Source organism: Aethalodelphis obliquidens, unplaced genomic scaffold (assembly GCF_003676395.1).
Source record: "Aethalodelphis obliquidens isolate GAN/ISIS:26980383/991018 unplaced genomic scaffold, ASM367639v1 scaffold6, whole genome shotgun sequence".
In the NCBI taxonomy this organism is placed as follows: domain Eukaryota; kingdom Metazoa; phylum Chordata; class Mammalia; order Artiodactyla; family Delphinidae; genus Aethalodelphis; species Aethalodelphis obliquidens.
Genome location: NW_020837950.1, coordinates 42,876,436 through 42,903,603, shown reverse-complemented (window position 1 = coordinate 42,903,603; position 27,168 = coordinate 42,876,436). Strand labels below are relative to the sequence as shown.

General features: G+C 35.2%; 1 protein-coding gene across 5 annotated transcripts in view; it reads left to right on the top strand.

Moving 5' to 3' along the window:
• Positions 1-27,168, top strand: part of TBCK (TBC1 domain containing kinase) — a 236,088-nt gene that overhangs the window by 35,209 nt on the left and 173,711 nt on the right. For all 5 annotated transcript variants that reach the window (XR_003432228.1, XR_003432229.1, XM_027103446.1 and 2 more), the window contains exons 4-6: positions 10,085-10,199; positions 11,683-11,756; positions 16,331-16,472. Coding sequence is in view for 3 of the 5 variants with exons in the window: in XM_027103446.1 (XP_026959247.1) it covers positions 10,085-10,199; positions 11,683-11,756; positions 16,331-16,472 (331 nt within the window). In the remaining 2 variants the exon portion in view is untranslated. The remainder of the gene's footprint in view (positions 1-10,084; positions 10,200-11,682; positions 11,757-16,330; positions 16,473-27,168) is intronic.

Sequence of the window (27,168 nt, the reverse complement as noted above, 5' to 3'; positions counted from 1 at the left end):
ATATGAACCATCATAGTTCTGTCTTAGAGAAAAGTTATAGCTTTATGTCATCCCAAATGCTGCCAGGGCTTGGCAAGTGGAACTTATTACCCAGTGCATTTGCACTGCCAGTGTCAGTAACTCTGGTGGGAAAAAAAAAAAAAATGGTTTTCGAGTTTTCTGTGCCAGGATAGTAAAGCTGCTTGGGAGAAGAAAAACATTGATGAGGCAGAAATATACCCAGCTCACCCTGGGATCCTCCAATTCTGCTTATCAAGTGGTGATTTTATTCTCACAGAGAAATTAGAAAATCATTCTTCAGATTTTGTTGTGTCATGGAAATAATTGAAGAGCCCAGTTTACAATCTTTGTTAATTTATGGAAATATATATACAGATGTGTTGTAACAAAATGGTATTATATTGTTTATTATAAAGACCCTAGTTTTTTTTGAGGGGGACTTGGACTTTTTGTTTCGTTTTGCTTTTAAGATGATCAGCGTTCTATGTAGGGCCAATAATAGCTCATTGATCTCTGTTTAGCCCCTGTTTGGTGTTCCATTTCCCACTTTATAAAACTGCAAACTGAGGCAGGATAAAGTTGGAACACTTTCCAAGCATAGCAAATCAGTGACAGAGTTTCTGGCTTTATGTCTGAACCTCAAACCACTAGACTATGCTTTCCATATGTATTTTGATCTTATCAAATTAATTTTCTTCTGAGAAAGGAAAGGTATCTAGTATTCAGGTTGGAAAGTTAATTTCCCAATTTATTGTATCCCATTGAGAATTAGTCACATTCCAGACTTAGAGCTTTCAACTGGTTTTTTTGGAGTGAGAATTGAATTATAAAATATGCCCAGCCTCACAACTTATGGACAGATGGACTGTTTGGTGTTTTTTTTAGACATATTACAAAATAATCTTTCGGTAAGCAGTTAATCAATGCAACTTCCTTTTCAAAACATCTGAATCTGAAGCAAATTAATTTTTTAAAATAAATTTATTTATTTTTGGCTGCATTGGGTCTTTGTTGCTGTGCACGGGCTTTCTCTAGTCGCGGTGAGCAGGGGCTACTCTTCGCTGCGGTGCTTGGGCTTCTCATTGGGGTGGCTTCTCTTGTTGCGGAGCATGGGCTCTAGGCATGCGGGCTTCATAAGTTGTGGCACATGGCCTCAGTAGTTGTGGCTTGCGGGCTCTAGAGCGCAGGCCCAGTGGTTGTGGCACATGGGCTTAATTGCTCCGTGGCATGTGGGATCTTCCTGGACTAGGGCTCAAACCCGTGTCCCCTGCATTGGCAGCTGGATTCTTAACCACTGTGCCACCAGGGAAGTCCCTGAAGCAAATTAATGTTTAAATTTAGTGTGGGTGGGTATCCTTTTAGGCTCAAACATGTATGCTGGTAGCGAAATGAGTTATTTCCTTTTGCAATTCCAAAATCTTTCTTGTTTTCTTTTTCCTTTAGAAGAAAATTGCTCTGTTAAGTATTGTGATATTTTTTAAAAAGTGTCAAAATTTAGTAAGTGATAAGAGGCAAATTAAGAGCATCAAAGACATTAACTCATCACTGAAAATACCCCTCTCCAAATTCTGAAAGTATAAACCAGTGAATCATTAAAAGTTCTACACTAGTTTATTTCTTTTGCCTTGAAATTATAGGACAGTTTAGGTTAAAGATAACATAGGGTTATACAGTTGTTTTATTATCTGAACATTAATCACTAGTATTTTATTTTTCCTTTCCATTTCTTAAATCACACAGTAGCTAACTATATTTCATCTGTGTTTCCTCGTTTCTTAACATTTTACCTCAGGCTAATACCAAGTAAAGAAAGTTTTAGACCAAAAGGAAAATTTCTGTGGGAATGATCAGGTTTTATAAGGTGAAAGAACATCTTGAACTCATAGAATCCAGAAATGTGTTTCCTCCCTTGGTTTGCTGACTGTATGGGTATTTTGGCTTATGGAATGGCCCTTAAATATCATGGGATTATGAGGAAATAGCATGTGTGGCTTTAGTTACCACCTATCTATGAATGACTTCCAAAGCTGTCTCCGCAATCCTGACCTCTCATTCTCTTTCTTGGTCTCTATTTCTTGCAATCTGAATAACATCTCTTCTTGGAAACTTTGCAGATACTGAAAAGAACTGATGGTTTGAGGCTGATAGGAATTTCTCCTCATTTTAATTTATTTTTCAACATTTTTATTGGGGTATAATTAATATACAAGAAAACTGCAAGTATTTAATATATACATTTGGTGAGTTTGGACATAAGCAGGGTACCCATGAAACCATCACCACAATCAAGGTACATAATAGACATATCCATCACCTCCAAAAGTTTCCTTGAGTCCTATTTATTTGTGTGTGATCTCACTTAAGGTGAGATCTACCCTCTTAACAAATTTTTAAGAGTTCAATACAGTATTGTTAACTGTAGGCACAATGTTGTACAACAGGTCTCTAGAACTTAATGATCTTGCATAACTGAAACTTTACACCAATTGAACAGCTCCCATTTTCTTGTCTCCCTAGCTCCTGGTAACTGCTGTTCTTCTCTACTTCCATAAGTTTGACTATTTTAGATACCTCATATAAGTGGAATCATGCAGTACTTGTCCTTCTGTGTCTGGCTTATTTCACTTAGCATAATGTCCTCCAGGTTCATCCATATTGTTGTCACAAATGGCAGGATTTTCTTTCTTTCTTTCTTTCTTTCTTTCTTTCTTTCTTTTTTTTTTTTTTTTTTTTGCGGTACGTGGGCCTCTCACTGCTGTGGCCTCTCCCATTGCGGAGCACAGGCTCCGGACGCGCAGGCTCAGCGGCCATGGCTCACGGGCCCAGCCACTCCACGGCATGTGGAATCTTTCCAGACTGGGGCACAAACCCATGTCCCCTGCATCGGCAGGCGGACTCTCAACCACTGCGCCACCAGGGAAGCCCCTTTCTTTTTTTAAGACTGAATAATATTCTATTGTATGTATATACCACATTTTCTTTAACCATCTATTGATGGACATTTGGGTTGTATGAGAGAATCTTTATGGTATGTTTTAAATCTGACAGAATTAGTCCCCCTCATTGATTTTTTTCCCCAGTGTTTTCTTGTATATTTTTGTATATTTATTCTTACCATACACACACAAAAAGGGGCACAAGGAAACTTTTGAAAGTGATGGATATGTCTGTTACCTTGATTGTGGTGATGGTTTCATGAGCGTATGCATATGTCCAAACCCATCAAATATGTTAAATATGTGCAGTTTTTTGTATATCAATTATACTTCAATAAACCTGTTTTTAAAAAATAATAAAAACTCTGAAATACATAAAAGTAGACTTGAACAAATAGAAACACATCCTTTTTTTTGGATAGAATAACTCAAATTCGTAAAGATGTTAAGCCTCCCCTAATATATGCAGATTTAATGTGAACTCAACTCAAATACGAAATACTAACAAGTATTTTTTTTCTGAGCTAGAAAAATTGTAGGTATCTATCTTAACAACTTAGTCTAATTCGCAGTTTTAGCCAGATATTAACAAGATTATCATATTACCCACCATACAGTGGCTCATTATTCTTTCAGTAAATAAAAGACTAGAAGGAGAGGTGTATTTTCAGCAAACTAGTACTTTCGTTTTTGGATAGCCATTGTGTGAACTTAAGCAATTTATGTTTTCTTGACTTACTGAAGAATTATACACTCTCTTATAAATGAAGTTAACACCATTGATCTAGTCTAATATAGTCTAGTCTAATACACTTTTTTTGAGCTGTTATTTCCTTAGCGGTGATGAACTTAATCTTGTTATCTCCACCCTCTTGCACCATCATGGGTGTGGTTATATACATTTATTGAACACCTATTATTTGATACCCATTTATTGAGCACCTACCTTATAGGCACTATGGTAGGCATAGGGATTCCAAGTTGAATAAGCTTCAAGGTATTCAAGCTACCACTGCCTCAAGGTACAGTGAGAGAGACAAACCTATACAGAAATTATTACCATAGAATTAATAAACCTTGTAACTATGTACTGTCAGAAAATAGAGACGTACAATTCTATCAGAGGTAGAGCCATTTGATGAGAAGCCATTAAGGATCCTGGCAAAAAAATATATATATATGTATATGTGTGTATATATATATATATATGTATATATATATATATAAATGACAGAATAGATCTAGAATAAAGAAGGATGTCAAAAAAAAAAGGACTGGTTGAGATAACAGGGGTCTCAAGGTCTTTAATGAGTTTAGAGAGCAGGTCCTCAGAAATAGGGAACAGAGAAGTATAGGAGATTGTAGTTGAAAATCAAGATGTTTTGAGTAAGTAGCAGTTGAGCAATGTCTCATGACAAACTGTCTGTATTTCAGGATATTGGCTGGAGTTTGATGAAAATCTGTGGCTATGAACCTGGGAAGCTAACTAATCCTTATAGATATTAAACGCATGATCTTGGCCTCAGTATGTTTTAACCAACTAAGCTAAACAGCTGCAGATAATTTACAGATGATTGAATCAGAAGCACACAGTGTAAATTTCCTTTGAAATACATCTGGAAAGGGCTAAACAAAACATACTTGGTATTGTACTAAATTAATAGATTTGAAATTCATTAAGCCATATTTAATATCCAAATACAGCCAAGTTGAGTCATGCCTAGAAATTATCGACATTTGTTCTTGGTGGTGGTGATGGTAGTCATGTTTTTTTCTCTTTTAGTTATTAATCTTATTACTTTCCAAGATTTATGATTTTTGTAGGTCTGCTTTGTTCTCACCAATGTAATAAATAAATTTTCATGTTTTCTTTTACTCTCAAGACAGAGAAAAAAGATGATTATCATCTCCTAACTTAATTATTGAATTATAATTCTATCAAAATTCTATTGAATTAAACTGTATTAAAATTGTCAGTTTATAAATCTGTGTTTTCTTTTTTTTTTCAAAATTCAAGAATTTTTTAATAACCCAAATGCTTTTCTCAAAAATAAAATATATGTTAACTCACTAGAGAAGAAACACAAATATGAACTCAGGAATGGATAAATTACGGAATCCAAAGTGACTATTAATACCAGATAATCACAGTGTTTTATACCAAAAAAAAGTGTCAAATGCAGTTACCCAAATGAATTAAATGCTACAAGTTGTTGCAAATGGGTATATATATTTTTAACATCTTTATTGGAGTATAATTGCTTTACAATGGTTTGTTAGTTTCTGCTTTACAACAAAATGAATCAGTTATATATATACATATGTTCCCATATCTCTTCCCTCTACAACTATGCTGTAGGCTTTTTAATTGTGGAAATCAATTTTTCTTCCATGGAACCTAAAAATGCAGAGGCCTAAAACATAGTACCAAGCAGTTAAAAACAAAAAAGTATACAAAATTCCACAAATACTGATTTCTTTTTCCCGTTATAGAAAATAGCATTAGCTTTTTCTTCTCCTTTACACCTATATTTTACCTTTTGGGAAGTCTGAGATCTTCTGCCAGAGTTCAGTAGGTGTTCTGTAGGAGTTGTTCCACGTGTAGATGTATTTCTGATTTATCTGTGTGGAGGAAGGTGATCTCTGCGTCTTACTCTTCCGCCATCTTCCCCCTCTCCTATACCTATATTTTAAAATAAATTTAAAAATTAAATCCCAAGAGCACAAATGGGCAGAAAAGCAAATCTGATTTCCTGTCTGATTTAAACTGAAGAATACTGAGTTCGTTAACTGTAATTCATATATAATCTCAAGTAATAGCTAAGAAAAGATGTGTCATGAGCTCAGCTTTATACGTTCATATTTTTAAAAATTTTTTTCAATGTAAATTCTCATCAGCTCGATAATAGCATGAATGTACTTTTTGACATGCAAGTGTTTTCCAATTATATCTTAAAATCAGCTAACAGAAGCAGGTCGAGAAAGTAGAAGATGCAGTCTTCTGTTTTCAGCTGTTTCAGAACTGGTTTAATGAAAAAGTCACTTTAAAGATTTGGTTTTAATTTCACGAGAAAGACATCTGTATTGAAATAGTGTGCAGCTGAGGTCCTCTAGTGTCGCAGTTGAATATGGCATCAACTTTTAAGATTTTGTGAAGTGTGTGTGTGTGTGTGTGTGTGTGAGAGAGAGAGAGAGAGAGAGAGAGAGAGAGAGAGAGAGAGAGAAAGAGTGAGAGAGACAGAGACAGAAACAGAAACAGAGATACAGAGAGAAGAACAAGGACAAGAGAGATTACTACCTTAAAGTTGACTCAGCAAATGACCTCAGAAAACTAGGTTCTTATGTTTTATTTGTTAATCAATCTTAATGAAAGGTTTTCTTTGTTTTTAAGAGGGGAGGGGTTTGCATTCTTTCATGTGCACATAGTTTTCAATGTAATTGTAGTTGTTTTAAAGTTTGGAATCTTTTCCTTTACATAGTTGGTTTATTTTTTTGCAGATGTTAATGAAAACTATTAATTCTTAATTGTTCTCATCTCATTTGCTTAATACTGGCTGTTGTGACACTTTAATATGGGAGAAACTATTTGATAAAGTAGAATAGTTTATAGATCAGTTTAATAAGAATTCTTTATAAATAGTAACTTTTGTTTTGTTTTGTTTTTTATATATACTTCATGGGGAATATCAACTTATTGCTTTATTTTAAAATATGGCTGACAATCAGGAAGTACCAGATATATGAGGGAAGAAATAGTTTGAGAGAGTCAAGGGAGGGAAAAAAAATTTTAAAAACTTACCCCAGAGGAAATGAAGATAACATACTTTTTTCCCCCCCAAATTAAAAGAATTCTAATAACTATCCTCAGAGAGACTCAAAAGAATAATGTATCCATAGCCAAAGAACAGGATGTATTGAAACGGAACAACTGGAGACCAGAAGAGAGATCTTGGAAATTAAATAATAGGCCATGCTCATAGGAGTATAAGTCTAAGAATAAAGTATAAAAGAATCCTGAAAGCTTCCACAGAGGAATAGCATGGTATCTACATGCTATGAAAAATTTTCTCATGACTATATTCTAGCTAAATAAAAAGGAAACACAAAAAGAATCATATGAGGTATAAAAAATGATAGTAGCTGATGATAAAATTCATGAATACAGTTATAATTATAAAATTATAGTATCCATTAAATCCTGATGACTGAGATATTTTCTCTGGAGAGCTAGGGGTTAAGTGGCTTAGGTTTTTATTTCTTTCTCTGCTTAGTTCCATGGTAAATTTTTACTATACGTAGTGCAGCAGTGTACCAAAACACTTCCCATCTGTCTCAGAGTAAAAGCCAAGGCCTAAATGGCCTCACATGATCTAGCCCTCTGACTTGCTACCTCTCTGCCCTCATCTCCTCCCAGTTTCACCTTTTGCTCATTCTACTGCATACACAGTAGCTTCATTGTGTTTTTTGGTGGTTTTTTTAAAATTTGTTTTTCTTTTTTGAACTGCTGTGTATTCTTCCAGTTAAGACTTGCTTACTGTGCCCTCTGCCTGAATTACACATTTCCCAGGGAGCTGCATGTCTTTTTCATTTCCTTTAGATTTCGGCACAAATGTCACCTCAGTGAAGCCTTCCTTGATCACACTGTATATATAAAATAGCAACCCACATTCTGTCTTCTCTTCTCTACTTTTTCTCCTTAGCACTTAATCGCTATATATCATGTTATATATTTACTTGTTTATCTGTTTAGTCTTTAAGAAAGGAGCAAAGGCATCTTTCATCTGTCTTATAAAATTTGATAATGTAAAATAATATAAACAATAAAAAAAAAAAGAGACTTCCTTGGTGGCACAGTAGTTAAGAATCCACCTGCCAATGCAGGGGACACAGGTTCCAGCCCTGGTCCAGGAAGATGCCACATGCCGCGGAACAACTAAGCCCATGCACCACAACTACTGAGCCTGCGCTCTAGAGCCCATGAGCCACAACTACTGAGCCTGCATGCCATAACTGCTGAAGCCCGTGCGCCTAGAGCCTGTGCTCTGCAACAAGAGAAGCCACCGCAATGAGAAGCCTGCACACTGCAACGAAGAGTAGCCCCCACTCACCACAACTAGAGAAAGCCCGCGCACAGCAACGAAGACCCAACACAGCCAAAAATAAGTAAATAAACTAATTAATTTAAAAAATCAGGAGTTAGAAAAGGAAAATGGAGAAGTATGTTAATTATATCGTCTTGCATAGTGAAGAGTTAATTATAATTACGTAAAAGTCTAACCACCAGAAGAGTTGAAAACACAAACTGCTAGAGATGGTTACTTCTGGAAAGTCAGACAAGGATGAGAAGAGAGAGAGATTTTAACTTTTCATCTCTTGTTCTTTCTTATGGTTTTAATTTAGAGGAGGGAGTCATAGTGAAATTATTCTTTTTTTAAATTGTATTTGGCCTTCTTTTTATGTCAAGTTTATTGCGATTAATTTACATACCTTACAATTTACCCTTTTTAGCGTGCAGTTAAATCAGTTTGGCCAACTCAGTCCTATAACCATCATCAAAATTAGAAATAGAACAATTCCATCATGTAAAATTTTCTCATACTCCTTTGTATCAACCCATTCCCTCCACCCAAGCCCATGACAATCAGTGATCTTTTAACTTAACATTTTTTATTTAATGTGGGTTCCTTGTAACCTGAATATAATCAAGTCTGAATTGGTGACTTTGGAGCAGTTACATATAATGTAATGGTTGATATATCTGAATTAAAATCTGTTAATTGGGCTTCCCTGGTGGCGCAGTGGTTGAGAGTCCGCCTGCCGATGCAGGGGGCGCGGGTTCATGCCCTGGTCCGGGAAGATCCCACATGGCGCGGAGTGGCTGGGCCCGTGAGCCATGGCTGCTGAGCCTGCACGTCCGGAGCCTGTGCTCCGCAGTGGGAGAGGTCATAACAGTGAGAGGCCCGCGTACCCCAAAAAAAAAAAGAAAAAAAAAAATCTGTTAATTGTTTTCTAATTGTTCCATTTGTTCTTTGTTCTTTTTTCCTTTTATTTGCCCTGCTTTTAGGTTGACTTTTTATATATATAATTTCATTGTATCTCTATTATTAGCTTGTTGTTTATACCTTTTAAAAAATTAATTTAGTTGTTACCCTCATATTTATTTAGTTTTTTAAAGTCTGATTTAAAGTGTAAAAAAAAAAAAGGGGGAAGAAAAGAGATCTGTACCCAAATGTTAATATTAGTGGTTTGAGGATTGGGTTTGAATTATTCTCCCCTACTTTTCTGTATATTCTTCCTAACTTCCTATATGAATGATGTTTTATTTAAAAAAAAAAAAAAAGGAGAGAGAGAGAGGGAGAGGAAGACAGAGAGCAAGACAAAGAAACTGGGCATCCCTGTGGAAGTTGGCTTAAGAGAGAATAGGATAAGAAAGAAATGTTTGATAAATTACTGGAGGTTGCTTTGTGGATTGATCTGGAAAGTAAGCTCAGGTCTATCTGCTATAAAATGTATTATAGCTATTTTTCAGGGACATAGGTGTTTTGTCTTGAGCAAGATAGGTGGTTTTCATTGACTTAGTTCTGCCATATATCTGCAAGTGTCCTGATAATTTGGCAAAGTCCAACCTGCTGAAGGTCAAGGTCATTTGTATACCATCAATATTAAACTACCTTCATGGAAGAATTATACTTCAATTAGAGTAGCCTTTAGAAAACTACGTTCTTTGTCAGATCAATTCTGTTGTAAGTGGAAAATCAAAAATATGTCGAAGTAAATAGTTTAGAAAATGTGTAGAGTCTATTTTCTCTGAATAGAGGAGGTACAATAAAAATATAGCTCTTTGGGGGATCCCCTGGTGGTTCCAGTGGTTAGGACTCTGCACTTTCACTGCTGAAAGTCTGGGTTCAATCCCTGGTCAGGGAACTAAAATCTCACAAGGCACATGGCCAAAAAAAAAAAAAATATATATATATATATATATATATACACACACACACACACATATATATACACACACATATATATACACACATATATATATATATCTTTGAATTTTATCAGTGAACCTCATTTTATTTCTTAAAACAGGTTCTATATCTGCTTTGTAATTGACCTATTGATCTGTGACTCTTTTGTTTTCTTTGTAGATATTCAAAGGTTTTGTGCATAGCATTTGAGATACTTCAGGGCTTGCAGTATATGAACAAACATGGTATAGTACACCGGGCACTGTCTCCTCATAATATCCTTTTGGATCGAAAGGTAATCATCAAATAGTATATTAAATATTTGCTTTTTATTTCACATTGGAAGCTACTGAAATCAGGCCCACTTAGTGAATCAGAGGGACTGTAGAATTAGAATATGTCTTAAGCGTATTCATAATGAAAAGATTATATGAATGTAATATATTTGTGGTTGTTTAAAAATAAAGTATCTCTAAATTATATGAATCCGTGTGTCTTTCACATTCATTATTCTTTTTTCCCCAGACCCATTTTGTAACTTGTTTTGTTTTTCCTTCCATTCATTTTCTAAAAGATACATACACATTGTGTCTTCCCAATCCACTCCTTCTCTGAATTTGCTTTCATCTTAAGAAAGATTCTCTGACTATTTACATAGAATATTTTTCTCATAGCACAACTGAATTGTGTTTTCTCCACTTTATTCTTCTTTCCTACTTCCTCTTTTCACTTTATTCCTCATTTATTTTCTTTGTTTACCAGCTGTTCATACCTAGCTTCTTTTTTTAATTGGAGTACAGATTCTCTACTTGGAAATCTTATGGGGGATTTCTAAGAAGCTAGTCAACCTCTAAGAGAATTATGGGTAGCAAGGTGGTATTTTTTCAGGAATAATCATAATTTCATTCTTTTTCATAAGCGTATAAAATAGTTTTGAGGAAACATTTTCTGGGGAATTATCTTTTGTATTAGTAGGATTATTCTTTTTCTCTGACTTTCTTCCAGACTTTCAGTATATATACCCTATGATATTAAAAATAAAGATAAATGGTGCTCATTAATTTCATACTTATGGTAGTAGAGTATCTTAACTGTCTGAATTGTTTTAAAATATAAATGTTTTGTAATTCTGGGAAATAGAGTTCTTGAGAAAAAGAAAACAACTTTTAAATTGACTATGGTTTTATAAAGTCTTAAACATCTAAAGGGGGAAAACCTTAAGGGACTTCTAAATTTGTTTTGCCTTTTAAGAATCTTGCTTTTGTGATCATTATGCTTATTCTCAAACAGTATAAAAAATTGTTGGGAATCAAGCAGATTCACTAATATCTTGATTTGTGAACTGACCTTTCCAAGTTAAAAATGTCCATGTCAAGTTTAAATTATAACATTGTGAGTGGACTTGCAACTCCCTGAAAAAATTTTCTTTTGTGAAAATTACCACAATATATTCTAATTGAGGATTCAAGACAACTAAGAACATTTTTGCTATTTAGAGAAGCCCAGAAAATAATAAGCAGCAAAAATTTTTAAATGTTGTCATTTTGATATATAAAATATGTATGTGTGTATATATATGTTTGTAATGAATATAAAGCAGACTTCAAACACTGACAAATAGTTTTTAATAAAATTATGGCAAATTAAAATATAATATTTTCTTAATGTATCTGACTATATGATAGTGTCCTTACTTATAAAATGTATAATCATAATTTTCCCTGTCAGTGATATTAAAATATTTTATAATGATTTTTTTTCTTCCTTTATTATTATAGGGACATGTTAAATTGGCTAAATTTGGACTTTATCACATGACAGCATATGGTGATGATGTTGATTTCCCAATTGGGTAAGAATTTTTTTTTTCTGAGTTCCGGCTTAAACTTTCTAATCTTTAATGAAGTGTGTATTTTGTTAATTTATTATTTTTGACATAAAACTACCTTTTTAAAATTAAAAATATCTTAATTTTCCAAATACTTCTAAGAGTAGACAATGAGTTTTTCCCAGCATACAAAAGGTCCCTGATGTTGATCTTTCATTGAATTGGTAGTGAGGCTAGCAGATTATTGACTTTCTTCACCTTATAATGCTTACTAAAATTAATTTTATTTCATTCAGAATTAGGTAAATTTAAGGCAAGAAGGCTGACAAGATTCTCACTTAATGTATGTTCCTCAAAAGACAGAAAAATCACTCTCATATTATCTTCTAATATTTCTAAGTTTAATTCCCTGTTCTTTAAGATGTAGTTGTACATTAAGCTTCAAGTCGAGTCACTGTAGCTGTCAGAGGTAATGGGGTGGATTCTCTAACTGAAAGTCTGTGTTTAAGTTCGGAGAGGTTCTGATATGGAATTCCAGATTTATGTTAGCCTCCAAAAAAGGAATGAAAGTTTATTTCATCCTGGACTCAATTGAATGCTTTGATATAGATGTCTGTATTATATTTATTGTTTGGTTGCTTTTTAAACATGTTAATAATATAATTCTTTATAAGTGTTTAATTTTAGATACATAGAAGTTACAAAATAGTACAAAAATTTCCTGTATAGCCTTAACTCAGACTCCCCAAATGTTAACATTTCACTACATTTTTTTCTCTTTCTTTTATCTTACACATATATATGTATTTGTGTATAATATATTTTTTCTGAATTATTTAAGAATTATTAGTGTATATAATGGCCATTTACCCCTCAATACTTCAGTTTGTATTTCCTAAAGTAAGGAATTTTCTTACATAACCACAAAACAATTATCAAAATCAGCAAATTAAAATGATATAATACAATTTTCTAGAGACCTTAAGCATATTTCTTAATTGCTGTGAGATTCTGTTTAATAGTATCGATTTGTGTTTTGCTCTTTGGGCTCCCTAAAGTCAGTTCTGTCACTCCATTATTGGGAATTATGGTTTGGAGTCATGGAGTATGTTTCTGCAGGAAAACATTGCCTAAAAACTTAACTAGATGTTTTTAAAAAAAGATCTCATTTATAAATTACCTTTTATCTTTGTAAGTTAGCTTATAGTTTTGTCACTTAAAATTTTCATTAGCTTGGCCATAGCTATAATCTTAAAATAAATTGTTTAGTCATTCCTTCCTTTATTTATTAAGAAAATATTTATCAAATACATTTTCTTATGGCTGCTGGATATACAAACATGGACAAGATAGGTTCCCATTCTTCAAGAAGCTCATTATTTAATGGGAAATTTTCTGTTTTGATGGCCTACTTATTAATGTGCATAAATTCATAGTCTTATAGTTTTACATACCAAAGCTTGTGGTTGTAGGCAACAAACAATTGTTTTCACAAGCACAAAAACAATATTTTATAAAAATAGCCTACACTGTATTTGTTTTAAAAAAAACCTTTTGAAATAATAAAATTCAGTTCATAATAAAGCTCTGGTATCTTCATCATATGTAATAATTGCCTTTTAAAATAGCTTTTAGGCAGCTGTAGTTAATGTGCTTCTTCATTTTGTCTAAATTTGTATGAGAGAGAACTCCAAAAACCATACAAACAAAAATTAATTTTTTGCCTTTTACTTAAAGGTTCTTTAGGTTATAGTGATGAATAGAAGAAAGGAAGTGATTTTTCTTAAAGCACATCAAGGATTTTGAAGAGTTGTGTTTGAATTTAAAATGCTTGGATAGAATTGGTCTCATGTGCCATTTGGTTTGGCTTACTTTGAAGTCTTTGACCCAAAAGGTCTGACCAGAAAGTATCAAAGAGCAAAATGTGAAACATTAGCCAGGAAAAATAAAGTGATCAAACAGCTAAGTCATGAAAGAAAATATTTACACCAGAAGAAGCTTGCAGTTGATTCAAAAGACAAATATTAAAGAACAACAAAGTAAAATGTTAACATCTGTTTCAAAATATTGTAAAGAGTTAGAAATTGGACATTCATTTTATTTGGCCAGTAGCTTAATACCTTGTTAAAGCATCAGACAGATGGTGAAAGCCACTTACATTTATCTCACCAGTCATACTCACGGCAGAGTTCCGGTAAGAGTGTTAAAATGCTATGCTAAAGAAGAGACACTTGTTGAAAGGAGATAATTTACATTTAAAAATCCTAAGTTTTATTATTTTTATTAATTAACAAGTCCTTGATAGAAAGGAAATTAGAATTTTGGGAGCAAAAGTCGCCTCTGTACTTCCAGAGATCACCAGTCAGAAGTTTTAGATATAACAATTTACCCATAGTATTGCTTGACTTTTCACTACCCATTCTGTTATTTTGGGGTTAGATGTGCTGGAAATCAGGATTAAAAATGAACAGTTTACCTTCTGGATGTATCATGCTAATGATGACAAAGCTAAAACATTGCATATGTGTCATATTTTTCATTTTTAGAAAACTTCTTTATGTATTCACTAATATTTATAACAGTTTTGTGAGGTAGGCATTATTATTCCTATTTTATAGATTAAGAAACCCAAATCATATATAGAATATGTGATAGGACTGAAGTTAGAATACAGGTATTATAATATTAAGTTCATTGCTTTTCTACTAGACTTCACTTGTCTCCAGAGGTTTCACACATTCATTTAGAAGATCAATATGATCACCTTAGGGTAAAATGATATCATAGTACAAATTTATGTGTATGAAAATGTGCCTCAGCCTCTTTAGTTATCAAGGAAATACAAATTAAAACTACAACGGTGTGTAGGTCCCACCCACCAGGTGGCCAAACATTAGAAAGTCTGTCACTGCTGTCTAACAAGTGTTGGAGAAGTAAGCAATAGGATCTGTTGCACACTGCTCGTGGGAGTATAAATTGATACAATCCCTTTCAAAAAACATTTGGCATGATATTATAAAGTTGAAAGTGCACATGTCTTATGGCCTAGAAATTCAATCCTAGGTTTATACCCTTGGGGAAACTTTTGCAGATGTACACATAGTATTTCTAGGAACATTGTTTATAATAGAAAAAGACAGGAAATAACTTAAATGCCTATTGACATTAGAGTGAATAAATTATGATATATTCATAAAATAGAAGTAAAATTAATGACTTAAATCTACATGCAACTATATGGATGGCTCTTTTAAATAACGTTGGTTAAAAAAGCAAATCACAAAGGAATACCATCAGCATAATTCCAATACTATAAAGTTCAGAAATGTGCTTGACTAAACAATATACTTTTTAGGGTTACAAACATATGGTAAAGCTATAAAGAAATGGAAGAGAATTATAAACACAAAAATTCCAGTTGTCTATTCCTTTTGGGGGATACCAGGGAGGTATAATTAGGAAGAAGCAGAGAGGGACCTTTAGTGATAATTTCATATTCTTTACTTAAACTTCTTGATAGGTACATGGGTGTTCTTTTAAACTTTATTCTTTATACCTTATTCATTTAATCTGTCTTTTGTATTTACTAAAGCAATTTTCAAAAAACTTGTGTTGGTGAAGGTAAGGGGAAATAGGCACTCATATTGCTTATGAGAATATAAATTGCCATAACCTGAAAGGGCAACTTGGCAACATGAATCAAAATTTAAAATGCATCTAACTTATGACTTTGTAGTGCCATGTCTAGGAATTTGTCTTTCGTCTACACATACATATTCATGGGAAAGGGAATATTTGTAATATATCCACGTCAGCATTGTTTGTAATAGCAAAAGAGTGGAACTTCCAACATATCCTTCTTCAGAGTTGCTTTAAGTAAATTAAATGCATCAATACAATGAAATTATTGGCAGTTTTCAAAAAGAATGAGGCAAATCTATACTTATGTTTTTAGAATGATCTCTAAAATATATTTTGAGTGAGAAAGGGTACAGAATAGTGCATATAGTGTGCTTCCCTATGGGGCAATGATGATGGGTGATAAAGTTTATTTATACATACATATGTGTGGGTGACTGGAGTACAGAGATGGGAGAAAGTCTTACCTTTCAATTTATATATTTTTACAGATTTTGACATTGCTACTATTCAAAAGAATAAATACTATTTTCAAAGATAATATATGCTTTAAATAAGAGTTAAGTATAAAGAGAAGATAGTTAAGTATAAAGAGGAGAGTTAAGTATAAAGAGAAGAGAAGATAAAAAGAAGATAGTAAGGAAGAAGGAAAAACGCCTGGAAACCTGGAAAGCTGCAAGAAGGCAATATGTTAACACAGAGGAAAGCAAAGAAAGGAACTAATATTGCAGACACACGATAGGTTTTAAATTATTTGAGACTCATGTATTTGCTCTTGATTCCTAGACATAGAAGCCTGTATTATGGTTAGTTTAGAATTCTTCCTAGAAAGAGTTGTCTAATTGCATTGAGCTTTTACATAGGTCGTACTGTACTGATAGTAAAAATGTACCACTACATACTTCTTTCCCCCTTTCTAGCTCATAGTAATTATTCATTTCTAAAATATACCATTTTAGGTATCCATCATACTTGGCACCTGAGGTAATTGCACAAGGAATTTTCAAAACCAATGATCATGTGCCAAGTGAGAAACCGTTGCCTTCTGGCCCCAAATCAGATGTCTGGTCTCTTGGAATCATTTTATTTGAGCTTTGTGTGGTATGTATAAAGAAATAGTAAACTCATAAAAATAAATTGTGTGTTTCTTAGGAAAGTATTTTTGGATACGAAGGCTATTTAGTAATATCAATAGCATGTTTTTGCTTTGCAAATTGACTAGATAACAGAGAAAAAAATCTCAATTTGACTTCATAAAAAATCCTGTTTGACTATTTGTATATTATTTTAGTATATCTAGAAATATTGACGCTTTTATTAAGTATTAAAAATATACACTGTACTGGGCTTCCCTGGCGGCACAGTGGTTGAGAGTCCGCCTGCCGATGCAGGGGACACGGGTTCGTGCCCCAGTCCGGGAGGATCCCACATGCCGCGGAGTGGCTGGGCCCGTGAGCCATGGCCGCTGAGCCTGCACGTCCGGAGCCTGTGCTCCACAACAGGAGAGGCCACAACAGTGAGAAGCCCGCGTACCGCAAAAAAAAAAAAAAAAATATATATATATATATATATATATATATATATATACACACTGTACTAAGTGTAAAAAATTAAGCATATTTAGAAACATTTACACTAAAACTGCTTACATGCTTTGGTATGTTCATTCTCTCTCTCCCTTCTGTGGTATTCTTTCTTCCTTAAATCCCTTCTCCTCTGTTATTCTGTCTCCTGTAAGACTGACTTTGTAACTGAGTTGGCTTTTTATGAGGCCTTCCTGAAATATCCTCTATATTTATTAGGGTAATAAAGACTATACAGCTATTAAAAACAAATGAATTAAAACTGCAGTAGCTTAAAAAACACAGATGTTTTTCTCCCTCATGTAACAGTCCACAGAAAGTTAGGGTGGGCTCTGTTCCACAGCATCATGAAAAAACTTAGGCTCTCAGGAATGACTCCACCATTCTCACCACCTGATTTCCAAAGATGCTCTCTTTATCCTCTTTTTTAGCTATAAGGAAAGAAGAGCAGTGAATTCATGGTAACTGTCTTTAAAAAGATGATATAAAAGTTGCAGATATCAACTCTGTTCTTTTCACTAGTGGCACTTTATTCATGTGGCCACATGTAGGTTCAACAGAATACAAATGCCTAAATATTCAGAAAGAAGATCAGGATGGATTTGGAGAGACAACTAATATTTTGTCAATCCTCCCTCCAAATACCTGCCAGGGTTAGTTCCTGTCTTCTTTTCTCTCCTTTTCTATTTTAGCATTTGTCATGTTTGTCTACATGGACAATAAGGTCTTTAAAGGCACACATTTTTATTATTCATCTGTTGTTCTGTCTTCCAAGAGATGTTTTTTTTAACATCTTTATTGGAGTATAATTGCTTTACAATGGTGTGTTAGTTTCCGCTTTATAACAAAGTGAATCAGCTATACGTATACATATGTTCCCATATCCCCTCCCTCTTGCATCTCCCTCCCACCCTCCCAATCCCACCCCTCTAGGTGGTCACAAAGCACCGAGCTGATCTCTCTGTGCTATGCAGCTGCTTCCCACTAGCTATCTGTTTTACATTTGATAGTATATATAAGTCCACTCTCTTACTTCGTCCCAGCTTACCCTTCCCCCTCCCCATGTCCTCAAGTCCATTCTCTATGTCTTTGTTCCTGTCCTGCCCCTAGGTTCTTCATAACCATTTTTTTTCTTTTTAGAATCCATATGTATGTGTTAGCATACAGTATTTCTTTTTCTCTTTCTGACTTACTTCACTCTGTATGTCAGAATCTAGGTCCATCCACCTCACTACAAATAACTCAATTTCATTTCGTTTTATGGCTGAGTAATATGCCATTGTATATATGTGCCACGTCTTCTTTATCCATTCATCTGTTGATGGACACTTAGGTTGCTACCATGTCCTGGTTACTGTAAATAAAGCTGCAATGAACATTGTGGTACATGACTCTTTTAGAATTATGGTTTTCTCAGGGTATATGCCCAGTAGTGCACTTGCTGGGTCATACGGTAGTTCTATTTTTAGTTTTTTAAGGAACCTCCAACTGTTCTCCATAGTGGCTGTATCAATTTACATTCCCACCAACAGTGCAAGAGGGTTCCCTTTGTTCCCTTTTCTCCACACCCTCTCCAGGATTTATTGTTTGTACATTTTTTGATGATGGCCATTCTGAACAGTGTGAGGTGTTACCTCATTGTAGTTTTGATTTGCATTTCTCTAATGATTAGTGATGTTGAGCATTCCTTCATGTGTTTTTTGGCAATCTGTATATCTTCTTTGGAGAAATGTCTATTTAGGTCTTCTGCCCATTTTTGGATTGGGTTTGTTTTCTTGATATTGAGCTGCATGAGCTACTTGTAAATTTTGGAGATTAATCCTTTATCAGTTGCTTCATTTGCAAATATTGTCTCCCATTCTGTGGGCTGTCTTTTGGTCTTGTTTATGGTTTCCTTTGCTGTGCAAAAGCTTTGAAGTTTCATTCGGTCCCATTTGTTTATTTTTGTTTTTATTTCCATTTCTCTAGGAAGTGGGTCAAAAAGGATCTTGCTGTGATTTATGTCATAGAGTGTTCTGCCTATGTTTTCCTCTAAGAGTCTTATAGTGTCTGGCCTTACATTTAGGTCTTTAATCTATTTTTAGTTTATTTTTGTGTATGGTGTTAGGGAGTGTTCTAATTTCATTGTTTGACATGTAGCTGTCCAGTCTTCCCAGCACCACTTATTGAAGTGGCTGTCTTTTCTCCATTGTATATTCTTGTCTCCTTTATCAAAAATAACATGACCATATTTGCGTGGGTTTGTCGCTGGGCTTTCTATCCTGTTCCATTGATTTATATTTCTGTTTTTGTGCCAGTACCATACTGTCTTGATTACTGTAACTTTGTAGTAAGGTCTGAAGTCAAGGAGCCTGATTCCTCCAGCTCCGTTTTCCTTTCTCAAGATTGCTTTGGCTATTCAGGGTCTTTTGTGTTTGCATACAAATTGTGCAATTTTTTGTTCTAGTCCTGTGAAAAATGCCATTGGTAGTTTCATAGGGATTGCATTGAATCTGTAGATTGCTTTGTGTAGTATAGCCATTTTCACAATGTTGATTCTTCCAATCCAAGAACATGATATATCTCTCCATGTGTTTGTATCATCTTTAATTTCTTTCATCAGTGTCTTATAGTTTTCTACATACAGGTCTTTGGCCTCCTTAGGTAGGTTTTTTCCTAGGTATTTTGTTCTTTTTGTTGCAGTGGTAAATGGGAGTGTTTCCTTAATTTCTCTTTCAGATATTTCATCATTAGTGTTTAAGAATGCAAGTTATTTCTGTGCATTAATTTTGTATCCTGCTACTTTACCAAATTCGTTCATTTGCTCTAGCAGTTTTCTGATAGAGTCTTTAGGACGCTCTGTGTATAGTGTCATGTCACCTGCAAACAGTGACAGCTTTACTTCTTCTTTTCCGATTTGGATTCTTTTTATTTCTTTTTCTTCTCTGATTGCTGTGGATAAAACTTCCAAAGCAATGATGAATAATAGTGGTGAAAGTAGGCAACCTTGTCTTTTTCCTGACCTTAGTGGAAATGCTTTCAGTTTTTCACCATTTAGAACAATGTTGGCTGTGGGTTTGTCATATATGGCCTTTATTATGTGGAGGTAAGTTCCCTCTTTGTCTACTTTCTGGAGGGTTCTTATCATTAATGGATGTTGAATTTTGTCAAAAGCTTTTTCTGCATCTATTGAGATGATCATATGGTTTTTCTCCTTCAATTTCTTAATATGGTGTATCACATTGATTGATTTGCATGTACTGAAGAATCCTTGCATTCCTGGGAAGAAACCTACTTGATCATGGTGTATGATCCTTTTAATGTGCTGCTGGATTCTGTTTGCTAGTATTTTGTTGAGGATTTTTGCATCTATGTTCATCAGTGATATTGGCCTGTAGTTTTCTGTCTTTGTGACATCTTTGTCTGTTTTTGGTATCATGGTGATGGTGGCCTCGTAGAATGAGTTTGGGAGTGTTCCTTCCTCTGCAGTTTTTTTGAAGAGTTTGAGAAGGTTGGGTTAGCTCTTCTCTAAATGTTTGATAGAATTCGCCTGTGAAGCCATCTGGTCCTGGGCTTTTGTTTGTTGGAAGATTTTTAATCACAGTCTCAATTTCAGTGCTAGTGATTGGTCTGTTTATTTTTTCTATTCTTCCCGGTTTAGTCTCGGAAGGCTGTGCTTTTCTAAGAATGTGTCCATTTCTTCCAGGTTGTCCATTTTTTTGGCATATAGTTGCTTGTAGTAATCTCTCATGATCCTTTGTATTTCTGCAGTGTCAGTTGTTACTTCTCCTTTTTCATTTCTAATTCTGTTGATTTGAGTCTTCTCCATCTTTTTCTTGATGAGTCTGGCTAATGGTTTATCAATTTTGTTTATCTTCTCAAGGAACCAGCTTTTAGTTTTATTGATCTTTGCTATCCTTTCCTTCATTTCATTTTCATTTATTTCTGATCTGATCTTTACGATTTCTTTCCTTCTGCTAACTTTGGGGTTTTTTTGTTCTTCTTTCTCTAATTGCTTTAGGTATATGGTTAGGTTGTTTATTTGAGATGTTTCTTGTTTCTTAAACTTTGCTGTAAACTTCCCTCTTAGAACTGCTTTTGCTGCATCCCACAGGTTTTGGGTCATCGTCTTTTCATTGTCATTTGTTTCTAGGTATTTTTTGATTTCCTCTTTGATTTCTTCAGTGATCTCTTGGTTATTTAGTAGTGTATTGTTTAGCCTCCATGTGTTTGTATTTTTTACAGATTTTTTCCTGTAATTGATACCTAGTCCCATAGTGTTGTGGTCAGAAAAGACCCTTGATACACTTTCAATTTTCTTAAATTTACCAAGGCTTGATTTGTGACCCAAGATATGATGTATCCTGGAGAATGTTCCATGAGCACTTGAGAAGAAAGTGTATTCTGTTTTAGATGGAATGTCCTGTAAATATCAATTAAGTCCATCTTGTTTAATGTATCATTTAAAGCTTGTGTTTCCTTATTTATTTTCATTTTGAATGCTCTGCCCACTGGTGAAAGTCGGGTGTTAAAGTCCCCTACTATGATTGTGTTACTGTCAATTTCCCCTTTTATGGCTGTTAGCATTTGCCTTATGTACTGAGGTGCTTCTATGTTGGGTGCATAAATATTTATAATTGTTATATCTTCTTCTTGGATTGATCCCTTGATCATTATGTAGTGTCCTTCTTTGTCTCTTGTAATTGTTTTAAAGTCTATTTTGTCTGATATGAGAATTGCTACTCCACCTTTCTTTTGATTTCCATTTGCATGGAATATCTTTTTCCTTCCCCTCACTTTCAGTCTGTATGTGTCCCTAGGTCTGAAGTGGGTCTCTTGTAAACTGCATATGCATGGGTCTTGTTTCTGTATCCATTCAGCCAGTGTATGTCTTTTGGTTGGAGCATTTAATCCATTTACATTTGAGGTAATTATCAATATGTATGTTCCTATTACCATTCTCTTAACTCTTTTGGGTTTGTTATTGTAGGTCTTTTCCTTCACTTGTGTTTCCTGCCTAGAGACGTTCCTTAAGCATTTGTTGTAAAGCTGGTTTGGTGGTGCTGAATTCTCTTAGCTTTTGCTTGTCTGTAAAGGTTTTAATTTCTCCATCGAATCTGAATGAGATCCTTGCTGGGTAGAGTAATCTTGGTTGTAGGTTTTTCCCTTTCATCACTTTAAATATGTCCAGCCACTCCCTTCTGGCTTGCAGAGTTTCTGCTGAAAGATCAGCTGTTAACCTTATGGGGATTTCCTTGTATGTTATTTGTTGTTTTTCCTTTGCTGCTTTTATTATTTTTTCCTTGTATTTAACTTTTGATAGTTTGATTGATATGTGTATTGACGTGTTCCTCCTTGGATTTTTCCTGTATGAGACTCTCTGTGCTTCCTGGACTTGATTAACTATTTCCTTTCCCATATTAGGGAAGTTTTCTATTAAAATCTCTTCAAGTATTTTCCCAGTCCCTTTCTTTTTCTCTTCTTCTTCTGGGACCCCTATAATTCAAATATTGGTGTGTTTAATGTTGTCACAGAGGTCTCTGAGAGTCTCCTCAATTCTTTTCATTCTTTTTTCTTTATTCTGCTCTGCAGTAGTTACTTGCACTCTTTTACCTTCCAGGTCACTTATCCATTCTTCTGCATCAGTTTTTCTGCTATTGATTCCTTCTAGAGAATTTTTAATTTCATTTATTGTGTCCTTCATCATTTTTTGTTTGCTCTTTAGTTCTAGGTCCTTGTAAAACGTTTCTTGTATTTTCTCCATTCTATTTCCAAGATTTGCATCCACTTTTTTTATCATTACTCTGAATTCTTTTTCAGGTAGCCTGCCTATTTCCTCTTCATTTGTTTGGTGTGGTGGGTTTTTACCTTGCTCCTTCATCTGCTGTGTGTTTCTCTGTCTTCTCATTTTGCTTAACTTACTGTGCTTGGGGGTCTCCTTTTTGCAGGCTGCAGGTTCGTAGTTCCCATCATTTTTGGTGTCTGTCCCCAGAGGCTAAGGTTGGTTTAGTGGGTTGTGTAGGCGTCTTGGTGGAGGGGACTGTGTTCTGGTGGATGTGGCTGGATGTTGTCTTTCTTGTGGGCAGGACCACGTCTGGTGGTGTGTTTTGGGGTGTCTGTGACCTTATGATTTTAGGTAGCCTCTCTGGTAATGGGTGGGGTTGTTTTCTTGTCTTGCTAATTGTTTGTCGTAGGGTGTCCAGCACTGTAACTTGCTGGTCATTGAGTGGATCTGGGTTTTAGCGTTGAGACGGAGATCTCTGGGAAAGCTTTTGCCATTTGATATTATGTGGGGCCAGTAGGTCTCCGGTGGATCAATATCCTGCACTCGGCTCTCCCACCTTAGAGCTATAGGCCTGATACCCAGCTGGAGCACCAAGACCCTGTCAGCCACAAGGCTCAGAAGTAAAGGGAGAAAAAAAGAAAGAATTAAAGAAAGAATAAAATAAAGTTAAAAAATTAAAATAAAAAATTATTAAAAGTAAAAAAATTAATAAGTAATTTCAAAAAGGAAAAATAAACAAAAGAAAGAAGAGAGCAACCAAACCAAAAAACAAATCCACCAGTGATAAGAAGTGCTAAAATCTATACTAAAAACAACAACAACAAAAAACGGACAGACAGAACCCTCGGACAAATGGTAAAAGCAAAGCTGTACAGACAAAAAAATGACAGAGAGAAGCATACACATACACACTCACAAAAAGAGAAAAAGGAAAAAAATATATATACCGTTGCTCCCAAAGTCCACCTCCTCAATTTTGGGTTGATTCGTTGTCCATTCAGGTATTCCACAGATGCAGGGTACATCACGTTGATTTTGGAGATTTAATCTGCTGCTCCTGAGGCTGCTGGGAGAGACTTCCCTTTCTCTTCTTTGTTCACAGATCCTGGGGTTCAGCTTTGGATTTGGCCCTGCCTGTGCGTGTAGGTCGCCTGAGGGCATCTGTTCTTTGCTCAGACCCGACAGGGTTAAAGGAAGGGCTGATTAGGGGACTCTGGCTTGCTCAGGCTGGGGAAGGGAGGGGTACGGGATGCGGGGGGAGCCTTAGGTGGCAGAGGCTGGCGTGATGTTGCAACAGCCTGAGGTGCGCTATGTCTTCTCCCGGGGAAGTTGTCCATGGATCATGGGACCCTGGCAGTGGTGGGCTGCCCAGGCTCCTGGGATGGGAGGTGTGGCTAGTGACCTGTGCTTGCACACATGCTTAACATTTCATGCCTGTCTCTGGTGTCCGCACTGATATCTGCGGCTTGCACCCGTCTCTGGAGCTTATTTAGGTGGTGCTCTGAATCCCCTCTCCTTGCACACCCCAAAACAATGGTCTCTTGCCTCTTAGGCAGGTCCAGACTTTTTCCTGGACTCCCTCCCGGCTAGCTGTGGTGCACCAGCCCCCTTCAGGTTGTGTTCACGCAGCCAACCCCAGTCCTCTCCCGGGGATCTGACCTCCGAAGCCTGAGCCTCAGCTCCCAGCCCCGACCTGTCCCGGCGGGTGAGCAGACAAGCCTCTCGGGCTGGTGAGTGCTGGTCAGCACCGATCCTCTGTGCGGAATCTCTCTGCTTTTCCCTCTGCATCCCTGTTGCTGCACTCTCCTCCGTGACTCCAAAGCTTCCCCCCCGCCACCCCTGTCTCTGCCAGTGAAGGGGCTTCCTAGTGTGTGGAAACCTTTCCTCCTTCACAGCTCCCTCCCAGAGGTGCAGGTCCTGTCCCTATTCTTTTGTCTATGTTTTTTCTTTTTTCTTTTGCCCTACCCAGGTACTTGGGAAGTTTCTTGCCTTTAGGGACGTCTGAGGTCTTCTGCCAGCATTCAGTAGGTGTCCTGTAGGAGTTGTTCCACATGTAGTTGTATTTCTGATGTATTTGTGGAGAGGAAGGTGATCTCCACGTCTTACTCCTCCGCCATCTTGAAGGTCTCTCTCTTCCAAGAGATTTTTAAAGTATTTTGGAAGTATTAACTCATTGATCTTTACCATATCTAAGATTTAGGATGACATTATGTTCTTCATTTTGTGTGTTTTCAGAACTAATTCAACAGTGGAGGAGGTAAAGCATAATAGTTAAGAGACAGCCTTTTGTAGTCAGAGAGAACGGGGTTTGAAATCTAATGCAGCAAAATATAGTTGTATGACTTAGGGTAACTAACTTCTTAAGGCTTTGGTTCTACTTCCATAAATAATAATAGTATCTATATTGTAAAGCTGTTGGAAAAATTATATGAAATAACGTATATAAAGTACTTAGTATAGGGTGTTGCTTTGCAAACAGTCCATAAATGGTAGCTTTTATTATTAATATTTAAATATTCACAAAAACATGGTAGCTTACAGATTGGCACTGCTTTTTCTAAGGGAAAATGCCAGATTTTCTGATTCTTTGCTATCCTTTGTCTAGACCATCTTTCTTTTTGTTGGTATGAAATGATAGTGAATCTCATTTTTGTTTAAAATCATAGCCTAAATGAAGAATTTTATTAGAATGTGAAGTATACATAAGTGTAAATGTGAAGTATGTAGCTTTTCCTTTTTATTACCATCACTTATATTTAAACTCTTTACTAATGATCTATGTATGTCTCATATGAGTAATTCGATTCAGCAAATGTTGATGGATCTTTACTGTGTGTATAGCAATGAAGTAGGAATAAACTGTGATTAAGGTGCATTGTCAAAGAGTTTATAATTTAATGCAAATTCATTAACTTTGAAGATAAACACAGAGAGCTGTGTGAATTCCAAGAAAGGAAATATTAATTCCATGATAGGGGCTTCATGACATTTTTTTTTCATGACATTTTAAGTGGTGCTCAAAGTTTAGCGTCCAGTTTTAAGATGGATTAGATCTTCTACCTCATCAAACCTTTAGATTTGATACAAAACATTAAGCTATTAATTGATAACACACCAACAATTGACAAAGGGAACTTTTGGCAGGTTCGAAATTTTAAGGAAATAGACGAAAAGCTATAGCACTTTGCTAGTAAGATCTTGCCATATTACCAGAAAGTCAGTACAGCTGCTCTGTCACCCAGAAGTTTCCATAGTCCAAAACATGTATAGGAGAATTCTGTATTAAAAAATGAGTACATATCTAAGAAACACCAAGCATCTAAATTTGGCCTCTACTATAAAAAAGGAACAACGAATAGAGTTTACATTTTATTACAAATAGAAAGGATTTTATAATAAATGTATGTGTTCTTTAAGAGATAAAGGAAACAATTCAATTTATGAAACAATTACAGAAACTAGGAATCAAGAACATTTACTGAAAAGAATCAGCTAAGAGTTTTAAGAAAAAAATATGTAATTATTAAAATAAAGAACTGAATAAATGGATCATAGGAAACTGGACACACTGAACACTGAGTTAATCTCCCAGGATATGACACAAATAGATAAAAAGATTGAAAATATAAAAGAAATTTTAAAAGACAGACAAGATGTTCTAATATCGTATAGTAGTATCAAAAGTAGAGAGTAAAGTTCTCAATTTGAAAGAACATACTAATTACCTTGCAAGGCAAAAGAAAAAAAATCACAACATACAAACAACAACAACAACAACAAATAGCTAGAAATCTTATACTAAACTTTTAGGAGATGACTAATGATGAAATAGTGAGTAACGTTTATTGAGCACTTCGTAAGAGCCAGGTACTTTTCTAACATATTTACATCTATTATCTCAATCTCTTTCCAGTACTTATAAAGTTTATCTAATTACTATCTTTACAGATTAGGAAATTGAGGTACAGAGAGGTTAAACAACCTGTCCTAGTTACATAGTAGTAACTAATTCAGCAGATTTGTGTCCATCAATCTGTGTCCAAAGCTTTATGTACCCTTAACCAACGTGCTAAGCTGCCTTTACTAAGCTCTGATGTCTTTATCAGTGTTGAGAAAATCTTAAAATGTGCCAGAGAAAAGACATATTACCTACAAAGAATAACAATTAGATTGGTATTAAACTTCTTAGCAGTGTGAATGCAAGAAAACAGTGGGACAGTGCCATCAAAGTGCTGAGAGAAAGGATTTTGAATTCTTTAAGTCACAAAACTAACAGTTGGGAGTAAGAATTAAACAAAGGTATAGTTGGCCCTCTGTATTTGTGGATTCTGCATCTACGGATTCAACCAACCATGGATTGAAAATATTTGAAAAAAAATTCCAGAAAGTTCCAAAAAGCAAAACTTAAATTTGCCATGCAACAGTACTGTTTACATAGCATTTACATTTT